Source organism: Mercenaria mercenaria, chromosome 6, assembly GCF_021730395.1.
Source record: "Mercenaria mercenaria strain notata chromosome 6, MADL_Memer_1, whole genome shotgun sequence".
NCBI lineage: Eukaryota > Metazoa > Mollusca > Bivalvia > Venerida > Veneridae > Mercenaria > Mercenaria mercenaria.
In genome coordinates this window covers 31,776,267-31,791,333 of record NC_069366.1, presented here as the reverse complement: position 1 = coordinate 31,791,333, position 15,067 = coordinate 31,776,267, and the positions used below count along the sequence as shown (strand labels likewise).

The following is a 15,067-nucleotide window of genomic DNA, read 5'->3' as shown; positions in this document are numbered from 1 at the left end:
CTTTATGGGAATACAAGTCTCTGAAAATCTGATATGCTAGAAAATGTCGAAAACCCGTTATAAAGTAAGTGGATTTTATATGAAATAAAGAACAGCGGAATTAGTGGTGTTCAGCCTATATCGTACCAAGCGTTGCAGAGATTGTCTTCCGGTTCCGGTCTGTACCCAGGAGTCCTGGGATATCTGACCGGAAGTGTATGTGCAATAAGGTCGTTCACTGTTTGGTATCGTCTAACCAGTGTCTGTGATATATATCCTGCGGCAAAAACAACTAATGATTATATGAAACATGTCTTAGTAATTCATATATTTCTTCGGTTAGGGAAAAGTGAAGTCGGCGATCGCGCTCATGAATGCAACGCCGACGATTATTCGATTGTCGCCGATTGTCGGCCCATCACTAGTGTCAAGTGGTTCTTAAGTAATTGAGCAGAAACTGTTTTCAAGGTTCAGGCCCCTGTTACCTTGACCTTTGACCTTTTGACTTCCAAAATCCTAGGGGTCATTTATTTCATAATCCCAATCGTGCTATTAAGTTTGATGGTTCTGGGTGAGGCGAGTCTCAAGTAATTGAGCTGAAATCGTTTCCAGTGTAAAGGACCCTGAGACCTTAACCTTTGACTTACTAGTCCCAAAACAATAGAGTCATTTATTTTATTAGCCAAATCATGCTATCAAATTTGAAGGTTCTGAATTAAGTTCTTAAGTTATTAAGCGGAAAACATTTTCAAGCGGTTCAGGCCCCTGTGACCTTGACCTTTAAACTTCAAACCCAAAAATAAATACGGGTAATTTACTTTAAGCTTAATATAATTACTAAGTTTGAAGGTTCTGGGTCAAGTGGTTCTCAAGATATTTTGCAGAAACCATTTTCAGACGGTTCTGGCTCCTGTAATCTTGACCTTTGAAAATTCTGGCGCAAAACAACTATAGTGATTATTCTTTTTATTTGCCCAATCAAGCTATTAAGTTTAAAAATTCTGAATCGAGTGGTTCTCGAGTTATTGGGTTCAGGTCCCTGTGACCTTGACCTTTGATCTACTAATCCTAAAGCTATAGGGTCATCTATTTTTTAAGCCCAATCCCGATAAAAAGTCTGGAGGTTCTAGTTGAGTGGTTCTCAAGTTATCAGAAGGAAACCGTTAGCTCTAACGACATATCGATCAACGCGACCGACAGTTGCAAAGCAATATACACCTACTTCTTCGGAGGGGGGAGGGGCACAATTATTTGCTCGTTACAGTTGAGCGAGGGCATTACACAAAAATCATGTTGTTGCGTGACAATTTAAATTTTGCTATGTTACTTTTCATTGACAAAAACTTGTCAAATTATAAAACTTTTCATTTTTGTACGTATATGAATGCTTTGATTTTGTTCATAATTATTTTCAGGTCACTAAATTCTAAGCAACACTAAGGCTTGCCCTACATATGACTTCTCTCTAATGTTTAACTTTGCTGCCAATCGGGTACAGAATCAAGGATAACATATCTTACCAACAAAATGTTAAAGAATCTAGTAAAATCCAGATTAAATTAACAAATAATCATACAAGTAGGAAAGTTGCTACAAGATGCAGCAGGAGGAAAAAGTCCGCGCAAAACAAAGCAATGTACGTAGTACGGATAGAACAGGAGATGGTATAACGATACTGGTCATTGTTGTAGACCCTAGGCAAACAGTTTGACGGGGCTTCATGAATGTTGGAGAAAAACATTGCTATGCAGTGTGAGCAGGATTTTTATTGTTGTATTTATTGACCTAACTATTGACTGATGACCCGTATGTGAAACTGATCTCTAAGTTTTGGTATGAAAAATAAATGTATTGTATACATAAGGCTGTGCATAAATTCAGACTTACGTATTTGTCCATCCGAAATGACTGAGTTTCAAACTTTGCTCAGACGTAATCAGAGCTAACCATACATTTATTTCACACAATATTTACTCGTAAGCAGAGAGCCATCATAAATAACCAGTTGAATATAAATGCCTGTAAAGTACATCTACCGATTTTTTTAAAAAAAAAAAAAAAACGTACCCGATTCAACTACGAAACTGGTCCCGGTCACTTTTTCCTTGTTTTCCGCCATGATCGCCAGTGCATACAAACCTGTTAGAGTATAGAGAGTGTAGATAAAACAAACCTACTTACAGTATTAAGGCCACTCCAAAGAGGTCAAAAGTTCTTAGGAAATATTTTAAAATTGATGTAGAGTGCGATTATTCTACACATACACAATTTAATCTTTAAAGCTTTACGTCTTGGACGTGCCAACAGTCAGTTTCACCAAAGTAAAGGCCTATAATTCAGCTCTTACTGATGGAAGTTGAATATTCGGGTGTAATTATTTTTTCTTAACAAATATTATGATAAATTTTTTTATTCGCTTCAGGATATATTGTACAGGAAACGTCTAAAGGAGAGTTCCAGTTTTCAGGTGAAAAATATATACACACAAAGTGCTATTTTGTAATAATATGAAATAAGGCACTGCCTCAATCGGGAATCGATCCGACTTCAGCTCATCCCATAACATTTGAAACAAACTGTCTAATGACAGCACGGAAGAACACATTTTTTAATTCGATAGTAAATATCTCATTCGGCATATCGCATATTACCGTAGAGGGATCGATCCCGATTTTCGTCGCTAAGCGTTGGATCGATTCCCTATCAATTTAAAATGTTCGCCTCTTGGATAAGCGCATCCTCCGGAGAGGTATATTTATTTATATGAACTGTGCTCACTATGTGCTTTTAGTTACAAGTGCACACTACGTGTATATATACCATATATCCATATTTGTACTGATGTGCAAGACGTTGCGGTTCGGACAAGTTATGTGGACGCTGATTATGCACAAGGAAAAAAGCGTATTCTTCCAAAAAATCCGAAGTCAGACGCTCTGTGCACGTGCCGGAAGTATACATTTTTTATTTCGATAGTATATATTTCATTCGGTATATCGCATGCTACCGTAGAGGGATCGATCCCTATTATGATAACACGTAACTACTGGTTCTGCCGAAGAACGTGTTTTGAAAGACAGTGAGATACTATCCTGATATTGTTAACTATTGAGACAATAGAAATAAATCAGTTTTGCCTGACCTAAATCCAGTGACTGGATATGAGTTAAGTGTTGATGTTTTAACATAAAAAAAACATGATAATTTTTGTCAAGATACGTTAATTTATTACTGTACATGAGTTGAACGGTTCAGGGTTCACACAGTTTTTAGGTAAACATGTGACTATGATTTTTGCTGGGTACTGCGAGTTAAGATCTTTCGACCCAGTTAAAATGTGGAATTATCCCTGTAGTGTGTGTGTATGCGTGTGTGCGTTCATGCGTGGCTGCCTCACTGGGGCATCACGTCGTATGTTACACGTGACATGATACCCCACCAAGTCACATTATACTTGATATCTAAGGCTGCATATTGTATTTGTTAACACATATTGGATGTAACTGAGTTATTAGCAGCAAAATATATAAATACATTCCATGAATTTAGGTAATGTACCAAAGATATTTAAGAATGTGCACATACAATCAATGTTAAAGAAACCTAGGCTAGAACAAACAGCCACAAAAACAACATGCTTGTATTCCACCTCCCACTCATTTTAAAGGTTTTGGAGACGTTAGCTAATATCCAGTAAGAGCACCATCCAGAAAAGTACAAATCCTTAAGGGACTGCAGTCTACATACAGAAAAATTCAGTCAACTAAATATGCGCTAATGAAGAACAAGGTTGACCTAACGAACTTCAAGAACGACATTATTCAGCCTCTTGACCAAACTACATATATGTTACAAGCTACTAGAACCATGATCATTGACAATCAGACTTGAGAACCATGTTGAAAGTCGGATGTCATTTATCTAAGCAATCACTCTCAAATGGTGTGCATTGATATTGATGGGGAGTTACTGAGACCTATGTTGACGAAAAACAGTGTACCTACGGATCACAAACTAAATCCCAATAGTTACATATATTTACCGTTGGTGAAAAAGGAGTTGCTATGGAATGATTTGTTGTTACTATACCAACGCCTCTTTCTTGCACTTTTTTAAGCCCATACAAACTACAGTTAGGTATTGCCCCATATTGTAACATGCTCAAACTCAATGCTGATAAAACAGAAATAATAGTGTTGATATCAAAGCATAATTCCAGGTACCGTGCTCACATGTTGAGGAAGACCAGTGACTCTGCAACTATGTGTGTGAGGAATCGATGTATCTCAGGCAGTGTTAGACTTAAAATGTTCAGCTATGTATGCAGGGCTGTATATCCACAATTGCACATAATAGGTCAGATCGATCAGACGGTAACTAACCTGTGATGCAATCAACACCTTTACGAATTGTTTTCATACCTCGCATTTGACTATTTGAACGCGTTGTTTCATGGTATTCACAGCACCGCATTGCACAAACAACAACATTTACAGGACACAACAGCTCGCATTATAACTAGAACATCCAATTATAGTCAGATTACCCCTTTATAGAAGGAGCGCACATTTGGCTAGCAACGAAAATACTTTCATTCTCAAACCTAAAATTTTCTACTCTAATCTTGCTCAGTCTTATTATTTACAACATGATAGAAGTGTATGGGCAGAACAGGGACACAAGATCAAAAGACACTGTGTCATTAGAAGTACCAAAGTCTTTAACATTGATGTATGACAAGCGGAGCAAGCATATGAATATCACTGACCAGTACTCATTGAAAACGGAATATTTTTATAAGTATAGCCAGCAATATGAAAATCATATACAGTCAAACCTGTCTATAAAGACCACCATTGGGAGAGCCAAAATGTGGTCTACACTGGGAGGTGGTCTTTATTCACAGGGTAAAGTACACTGTAAATGTTAAAATGGGAAACAAAATATGTGGTCTTTAGAGCCAGGTGGTCTCTGTTCAGAGGTGGTCTTTAACACAGGTTTGACTGTAATCTGAAATATTCATTGCTGTATTTTTATCGAGGTTGGGCTCTGTAAGGTTTCTTATATCTATATTTGTACATAACACATTTTTACATCAAAAGTAGATCAAGGCAATGTTTGAAATATTGTATGGGTGGCTGCATTCTTTGAATGTGACTTTCCCTGTTTGAATTCCATCATTGGTTAGGGCTTGGGCGGACTTAGATAAAGTCACCATATTCATCCTGGGTTAATTTAATGTATTTTGACAGTACTTTCGTAATGCTTTAATATCTACATCTATGTTAAAAGCAATATATACATTATATTTAAATTAACCTATTATGTTTTGTTAACTATTTTACAGAAGTTAAATAACTCACTCCTTGATAAGTTTTGGGATAACTTTGATTTCCTACATCTTGGAAATCATAAATTAATTGACAAACATGGTAAATCTATGGAAATATAACTACATGGTAGAAAAGTAGTCTAAATTCATGTAAGGAAATGTGTTTATTTCAATTTATGTGGCGAAAACAAACTAAATGACAACACACATGAAGCACTTTAGTCCGAATAGCAAGTTGTATTCTCTACAGTATGCGTCAGAAAATGTTCGGATAATATCTTTATTACAATTTGTTTTGTCATTTGAGTTCAGACTATTATTCTTATCGATCTTTTAGATTTTTTAACATTCTGCAAAAAATTTTAACAGATCAAGCTGTCTGCGGTAAAATAGCAACACTGCAACAAAGGGAAGTAACTCAATTTCTGTAATTATATAGTAAATAAAAACAATAAATAGCTGAAATCTATTGATAAAGTGTCTATAATCAGCATTTGCATAGAAATGATTAAAAACACAGATTAACTGGCTAAAAAAATATTGAGTGTGTTTGATCCTTACTTTCCTTTATATTTTTATGAATGGCGGCCATTTTTAATAATTCGGCCATTTTGACTTTTTCCGAACTTCCTTTAACATTTGAATTAAAGACACCATACCCTCACTTTCTACCAAGTTTGATGCTTTTCCCACAAATAGCACTAAAAGCCACATTTTGATAAAAACATCTGCCAATTTTTCTCTAAATAGACAAAATTGTTAACTTTCGACGTCTTTTTCAAACGTCCCCTTAAAACGCGCATATTCCATGGCTAACGATTGGTAACATGCACGTATTGCATATCAAGACGTGATGTATGTAAAGTATACAAACAAAATGCCAGAATATGGCGTGTAATATGTTGCAATATTATATCTTCTATAATAATTGTCTATCTTTATATATTCATTCAATGTTTTAAAATATTTATGGTAAAACAGAAATATTTTTTTCAATGTTCCATATATTTTTTCTATCTTTTGAAATATTTTTTGTAAAATTAAAGAAAATTCTGCAATGTGACAAAATATCTATTCAATGTTTACAAATTATTTGTTCAATCCTACAAAAATTTTATTCGATCCAACGGTTATAATTTTGTGTAAAACGTAAATATTCATTCTATCTACTTAAAATATTTGTTCGAAAGAATTCTGGGTAAATTGTTATTTTGCGGACATCCCTATTCTGCGGCCATGCGTCAAAATTTGCGGCCAATCTGCGGCCAACTGCGCGCATTTTATTATCTTAACGATAAAAGACTTAGTACATGTTTTTTGCACTTATCATTGATTTCATCAGTATAAAACGTTAGATGGGATAGATCATATCACCGAGGACAGAAATAGACCAAACAAAAGCTTCCCCTAGCGAGGCAATACACGCCCGAAAGGTTTTTCAGACGAGAATGAAAGCCAAAATTTAAGTTAATACCTTTATTTATAAAGTCACGCTCCGTACACGAATTATGATGGGCGGACAAATGGACGAACAAAAAGACGGACGCACGCACCATTACACGAAACTGTTTGTTTTCTTTCAAAACTGACGTATTTATAAAATGCGCCGCAGTTGTCCGCAGATTGGCCGTAATATAGCAGTTTACCCAGAATTCTTTCGAACAAATATTTTAAGCAGATAAAATAAATATTTACGTTTAACTCAAAATTATTATTGTTGCATCGGACAAATTTTTGTAGGATTGCATAGAAATATTAAAATTTTGAATAAATATTTTCTGATATAGAATAATTATTTTCGTTTTATTGAACAAATATTTTTATTTTGCAATAAATATTTTATAGGACTGAACAAATAATTTGAAAACATAGAATACATATTTTATCACATTGCAGATTTCTTAAAAGTTTTACATTAAATATTTCAAAAAAATATATGAAAACATTGAAAAATATTTCGGTTTTACAATAAATATTTTAAGACTTGAATGAATATATTAAGATAGGCAATAATTATAGAACATATAATTTTGCAACACATTACACGCCATACCAGAAATCGAACATTTTGACTTTGAAAATGTTCAGTTTTTACGTGACATGAAAGACATGGTTTTTTTTTTTAAATCATGAACACACAGGCCATGTAGGTTTATCGTTGCGAATACAAAAGCAATGTAAATATATACAAATCAGGTTCAGACATCGGTGCATGTGTCACTGTTTATTGAGACGTGATATAGACTGTTCCTGCTTATAGCACTGGCACCAGACCAGAAACAAAAAATGCCATTTAACATGTTTTACCCTACCCCTCGGTTTACTATGATTGTACGCAGCGGAAAATGTACTTACCCATTTCAATTGCACATTTCTCGCATTAAACGCGCAGTTAGGTAAACGGATACATGAGGTAATTTAACTTCCACCGTGCGCCGGTCAATTTGTCCAAATGTGTCGTACCGCAGAGACATTCCGCGTATTTTATGTTTTTGTCAGCGTTTCAGCAAAAAAACCTGGATGGTCTTTACTATAGCCTTTATGATTTTTTATGGAATAATTTAAGATTAAGACTTTATGGCTTTATAACAGGTGGCATTATGGTTTTTTGAATTGAGAGACGCCAGTAACACTGTCACAATTTTCTTGTTCATGTTTGGAATGTTTAGATAGTATGTAAGCTAGTATTATGTAGAAGGGTCTGAAATAGTCACGCTATGCGGCATACTGTAATTAAGTTGTTTTTTTACTTTCAGTTAAGGTTCTGCATATTTAATTTCAACAGTCATCTCAACTGTAAGCAGATAGCTTTATCTCAATTTTGAGCGAAAAGATTTATCTCAGCTTTGTGTGCATAGCTTTATCTCAAATTTTAGCAAATAGATTTATCTCAACTGCGAGCGGAAAGCTGTATCTCAACAACTGTGAGTGGATAGCTTTCTGCCAACTTTGAACGGATAGCTAAATATCAATTTTGAGACAACAACTTTATCTCAACTTTGAGCTAACGCTTTATCTCAAGTTTGAGCAGATAGTTATCTTAACTTTAAAAAGAAAGCTTTTTCTTAACATTGAGCGGATAACTTTATCTCAGCTTTGAGCCGAAAGCTGTATCTCATCAATTTTGAGTAGATAGCTGTTTGTCAACTTTGAGCGGATAGTTTTTGCTCAATTTTGAGCAAATGACTTTATCCCAACTTTGAACGGATAGCCTTTCCTCAACTTTGAGCGAATGCTTTGTCTCAAGTTTGAGACATGATTGCTTTATCTTAACTTCGAGCAAATAGCTATATCACAACTGTGAGTGATATATAGCTTTATATCAACTTTGAGCGGATATCTATGCACTTCATTGATACGATTATTAACAAGTCAAAATATACTACTGGAAAGCGGCTACATATTTAAATAATTTCATGTATTTTCAAAGATACACATTTACAGTTTATACCTAAACACAAGACTTCTGCGTGACTTCGAATACAAATCACATTTTCCTAATATAGTACAAAAAGATATTATCTTAATAATTATTTTCCACGAAATTGAAGTAATCTTATTTCGATACACGGAAGTTTTAAATGCGGAAGATTGTAAGTTATACACAGCTCAAAATTACTTTGAACGTAAATACAACCAGGATAGTGTTCCCATTTACTGCTGTATGCAAGGTCACCACCGTCATTTTGTAATTCGTATCAGATAAATAAGGTGACGAATCATTTGCGACATAATATGGGATACGTTGTCAACTTTAACAGATTACGGAAGAGTTTCACGCTCTTTGAGCAGCAGATGTTTTACCAGTATAACAAAAAGTCTTCTTCGTTCTATGTTCCAATATAAAAGGCTAATGTCACAATGTGTTATACGCATTTGTTTATACAGAAAACATTGTCCTCAAAAGCTATGTTGATATACATATCTAAAGGAAGTGAGTGCAAAACATGCTGCAAGATATAAGCAAATTCCGGATCATAACTGAGGGCACCTGGTAGGCTTAGTAGTAGGAAAACGAAACTAACACGGTGTGGCGATGTTTTCCGAGTCGATTTAACAATTATTTTAGAGAAACAATTCACTCCCATCTAATTCAAAAATGTTTGTTAGCAACCAAATTATAGGTCTATATAAAGTTTAAATCTCAGTAACAAACAGACAATGTGATTTTGTAGCCTTATTGTACGAAGTTAATGCGCCGGTCTATATTTTGAGAAGTATAGTGCGGTGTTTAACATATTATATTTCGTTAGCCTGTCTATCTATTCAAGTAGTTTTCGAACACTCTACGTAACATCAGGTAGTTTAAATATTTAATTTTGTCAGTGTTATTGTGATATTCTATTTATGTTCATACTGACTAAATAAATAAAAATAAATGGAAGGGGCGGTTAAGAGAAATTCGAAAACACCAGTTGAAAAAGAGGAAGTCCTATGTGATTTTCTATGTTCACCATGTTCTGAAGATGGATTGGAAACAGAAGCAAAATTTCAATGCATTAACTGTAATTCAAATTTCTGCAACAGTTGTGTGAATCTTCATAATAGGATATTGAAGTCACATACTTTGATCGGAAAGTTGGACGGGCAGAATGAAAAACGAAAAGAAAAACTAAAGGATAAAGCATCTGGTTTGCCCTCTATCGCATGCAACGAACATCCGGCGGAAGTGCTGAAAATGTTTTGTGGAAAGCATGACATTGTTTGTTGTACAGTCTGTATTGCAATTGATCACAGGTACGTCAAGTAGTCTTGAACACATGTATCTAATTAATACATGAGCACATAATGAAGTTAAAGTTAGTACATAAATTTCAATACATAAACAACATGTTAAAGTATAATACTGAAACATGGTATTTAGGGAAAAACAAAAGAAAGAAATTTGTCTTTACATACTTAAATATAAATACATTCCGCATGCCCACGGGCAGAATGTCGAGCCCACCAGCTGTCTAAAAAAGTAACATTTATTATACTATTTGGCGGTGTCAGAACTGATTTACACTAGCACCTGTATTTGCATATGGAATATTTTGACTAATTACAAAAACAATCTATATAATATAAGTCCACACGAAACTCTTTACCAGGTAGAGATAAGTCAAAATACACCTAAAAATTAGATGTAACATGCATGTTGTACCACAGAAAGCGGTCTCAATTTTTCCAGACGGCCAGTAATAAAAAAGTTAAAATATAAGCTATTTATAGTAAAATCAAAGGGAAGTAATTCTAAAAACAAGGTTGCCTCATGGTGTTGAACATTTGTGCCAAGTTACATCAAAATCCCCTTAGACCTAGGGACTTGGTTCTTGCGCATGACAATCCGTCTCATAAAGATGAACATTCATGCCAAGTTACATCAATTTCCACCATGGAACAAGCTTTGGACAAGCTTCAATTTGACCTTTGACCTCCAACTGTGACCTTGACCTTTGAGATAGGAACATGGGATTTTCGCAAGACACTCCTTCTCATTGAGATAAACATTCATGCCAAATATAAACAATTTTGGTCTATGCATGTCAAAGTTATGGTCCGGACAAACTTCAGTTTGATCTTTGATCTCCAACTGTGACCTTGACCTTTGAGATAGGAATATGGGGTTTGCGCATGACATGCCTTCTCATTGAGGTTAACATTCATGCCAAATATAAACAAGATTGGTCCATGCATGTCAAAGGTTTGGTCCGGATAAAATCGGACGAACGCATGGACGCACTCACATACACCGACCCGCCAAAAGTGACGACTATATCGAGCTCACCGCAAGCGGGCTCGACAAAAATGTCGTTCACAAGATATGACCAAGTATGTATTTGATTGGGCATATTTGAAACATGAGTAACAGAACTAAATATATATTTTTCAGGTTGTGTGATGGAATACATTATATCCCTTCTATTGCAAAAGGAATAAATGAAAGCCAAGATAAATCTGATACCCTGAAATTGCTAGACAATACAAAAGAAGACCTCGAAAAGCTCATAACTGAAAGGCAGATGGAGCTTACACAACTCGACAAACAAAAAGATGATATCGCCTACAACATAAAAGATACGACAAAGAGGCTAAAAGCTCGGATCGAAGAGTTAGAGAAAGAAAGTTCAGAGCAAGTGGAAGCAGAATATGAGAGAATCAAACGTAACATCAGGAGCGACATTAACTCATTAGAAATAACTCTGAGCACAGTACAGATGCGTATAAATAAAATCAAGGAATTAGAGTCAGAAAGCGAATCTCAAGTATTTATGCAAATCAAACTTGGTCAGAAAGAAACAAACAAGGGTAAAGGACAGTTACATGAAATAAGAATGAAGAAAATTGAAAACTTAGCCTATGAGATCAATTCTAGTATTGAATGCTACCTGAAAGAAATTGAAAGCTATGGTTACATAAGTGGTACTGTAAGAAACATTAGAGCGTCTCTGCTAGGAAAATATAGTATCAGATTAGAATCTGAAAAGAAATGTGACTTAAATGTTTATGGAATTTGCTTGATAGACAACAACGAAATTATACTTGCAGATAATAGTAACTTAAAACTTAAACGACTTGATACCGGATATCAGATAACAGATTGGCTTGATCTTGGTGCTACACCGTACGGTTTGTGCAGAACTGGCCATTCAGAGGTAGCGGTGTCTCTCCCATGGCTCCACAAAATTCAGTTTATATCAATGGGCAAGAAAATGGTCTTAAAGTGGTCATTTAAAGTGGATGAAATTTGCAGAAGTATTTGTTACCATGACGGCAAACTTTACATTTGCTGCGGTGGGAGTGGAAGTGAAGATCCGGGCAACGTGATTGTGTCTGACATGTCAGGATGTCTTCTTCGTTCATTTCAAACAAATCAGAAAAGAGAGACACTATTCACATGCCCCCAGAATATTTGCCTCAGTGACTATGACTCTAATGTATACATTGCTGACAAAGACAAAGGAGTTGTAGCATTAAATCAGCAAGGTCATTTTCTATCGGTTATTTCTGATCCAAGACTAACCCACACCAATGATGTTTGTGTAGGAGCTCACGGTCAGATGTTTCTGTGTGGCTATGGCTCGAATAACGTGCTACAATTTGACAAATATCGGAATGTCATTCAGGAATTACTCTGTGAAGCTGACAGTATAGTTAAACCTTTAACAGTAACCTTTCTTACAAATCCTCCAAGACTGTTAATTACGAGTGAAGGCTCTGAAATGGTTAAAATATTCAAACTTGAATAAATATGAATGCACTTTGTAATGCTGCAAAATCATGAATCATGTTATTTCCTTAACTTTCTAGTTTTATAAACGTTTCAGTATCAAAGACCTTCGAACATCTATATGAAATAATAATAATGTCAGATACTGGTAACATGAAGAAAATATTTAGAATTTAAAAAGAATTAATTTCGATATGCAGAGGCTGTAAATTGTTTTTAATGAACAAAATGATAATGGCATATAAAAACTATCAATGTTTGACTGTTTGACAGTTTGCTAGCTTCAGAAATTTTCAAGAACAAAGTGTGGTGGTACTGCTCATGTGAAGTCCAATGTTTTGTGATAGTTATCCCCCATCGAAGGCGGAGGGATATAATTTTGGCGTTGTCCGTCTGGCTGTTCGTCCGTCTGTTCGGAAATGAAATGCTTATAATTCAAAAAGTATTTTAGCTAGAATCACCAAACATCACAAAATTATTATTTAGCACATAATCTTTGCCAACATATATTATTGCAATGCCCTGGCATTACTTTAATGTTTACCAGAGCTACTTTTATTATCGATTTCCTTCCTGTCCCATTTCATCTATACTGTAATCTTATTGCAGCTTTCGCTGCCAAACCACACAAATTTCAACAGGCGCTACTTATATGTTTTGTTCAGCTGCCTGATTCAGTCGTTACGCCAGGAATCTTTAGCACTTCACACTCGACATCAGATGTAAACACTAAACATATCGTTATGATTTCCTGCAGTAACGGAAACCAATTGATGATGATAATGAAACTTGAATAAATACAGATCACTGTGAGGCAGTTGTGTACATGATATCCAACTAGCGTTAGAGTGAATTCCTTATTTTCTATCACCTTACGCATATCTACATGTTTTAAAAATGATTTACATAAAGCCCAAACCAGTCAGTCAACCAACAAACCATGGCACAGTACTATTGTACCTAGGCCTAACTTGTGTATATCTGGAAATAAAATTCTTTCAAAGAAGTGTCCCCTGATTCATAAAAACAAGCTATTCGAAACTTGCTTTTTAGCTCCACTATTCGGAGAGTTGCTATTCTACTCGCCCCGGCGTCGGCGTCGGCGTCGGCGTGAGCTTTCTTCGTTGAAGTGTTTCGGCAAGCTTTGTTTTCTTTGTTACTATTGCTTATATCTTACTGTAACTTCACATTAACATTGTTCAGCATGCAAACAAAGTATGTGCAGGGGCTGGACCCATTATACATAAGGTCAAGGTCACCAAGGTGTTATACTTAGGTTATTTTTAAGGTAAAGGTTTTTCGGCAACCTTTGTTTTTCTGTCATATATTTGCTACTATTGCTTATATTTTACTATAACTTCACATAAACATTGTCCAGCATACAAACAAAGTATGTGCAGGGGCTGGGTCCATTTTACCCAAGGTCAAGGTTACCAAGGTGTTATACTTAGGTTATTTTTAAGGTTAAAGTTTTTCGGCAACCTTTGTTTTTCTGTCATATCTTGCTTACTATTGCTTATCTCTTACTGTATCGTCACATGAACATTGTCCAGCATACAAACAAAGTATGTGCAGGGGCTGGGCCCATTATACTCAAGGTCAAGGTCACCAAGTTGTTATACTTGGAACTATTTTCATGTTAAATTTTTTGAAAGCTTCGTTTATAGACATAAAATTATCTTTGGTACTTTAAAAGATAATGATTTGAAATAAAAAATATTTCTTTATAATTATCATCTGCATGTGTGGTTACAATCCCTATAACTCTAATTGTATTTTTGACAGAATTATGCCCCTTTCATACTTACAGTTTTTTGACAATATTCGCAATCTGGATATAACTTTAGTAGAATATAAGATAATGATTTGAAACTTGAAATGTTTCTGTATCATCATCATCTGCATGTTAGGTAGCAATCCCCATAACTCTGATTTGTATTTTTGACCAAATAATGCCCTTTTCATACTTAAATTTTTTGAAAAACTTCGTTTTCTGGACATAACTTTGGCACTATATAAAATAATGACGCAGGAAAGTATTTGACACTGCATTTGAATTATAAATGTATGCTTATCCACCTTCTGCAAACAGAAACAGGTGAAAATGTACGTGAGACGAAGAACAAAAAGAGACTGATCAGTCCACAAAACGCGTTATGTCTATTAGCAAAACGGAGGGTTTTTTGCTTTAAAGACAGACTATATCGCATACATATGATGAGATTACGCCGTTGTATGTAATTTTCATTTTACCATAAAGACCCAATAATTATGGAAACATAGGTTGTGTCCCCCAATCTAAAAATGCTTCCTACGGGCCTGGTGTATGTCATAATTATTCCGGGTCCTCAGCTAATTATAATTAAACAACTTATGAATTATGACTAAAACACTTTTGAACCTTTTTCCTGTACAAGTCCAGGTAACACCAAGTGACCCTCGGGGTGGAGCTTTTAATAGCATCTGGGTCATGAATTGAACAATCTTGGTATAGGTCCACATGCAAAATATATAAGCCCTGTGCCTCGCGGTTCCAAAGAAGA

The 15,067-nt window shown here is 35.2% G+C and overlaps 1 protein-coding gene across 1 annotated transcript; it reads left to right on the top strand.

The window, feature by feature from the left end:
* Positions 1-9,539: 9,539 nt before the first annotated feature.
* On the top strand, positions 9,540-13,530 carry LOC123549241 (uncharacterized). The gene is made up of 2 exons (XM_045337164.2): positions 9,540-10,048; positions 11,187-13,530. Exons 1-2 carry the CDS (start codon positions 9,690-9,692, stop codon positions 12,541-12,543), a joined length of 1,716 nt encoding a protein of 571 aa, XP_045193099.1. The 5' UTR covers positions 9,540-9,689; the 3' UTR covers positions 12,544-13,530.
* Positions 13,531-15,067: the final 1,537 nt, after the last annotated feature.

Excerpts from the sequence above, each read along its gene's own strand:
- LOC123549241 (XM_045337164.2), top strand. The coding sequence starts at position 9,690 with ATGGAAGGGGCGGTTAAGAGAAATTCGAAAACACCAGTTGAAAAAGAG. Across the intron at positions 10,049-11,186 it reads TGTATTGCAATTGATCACAG|GTTGTGTGATGGAATACATT; the intron begins GTACGTCAAGTA and ends TATATTTTTCAG.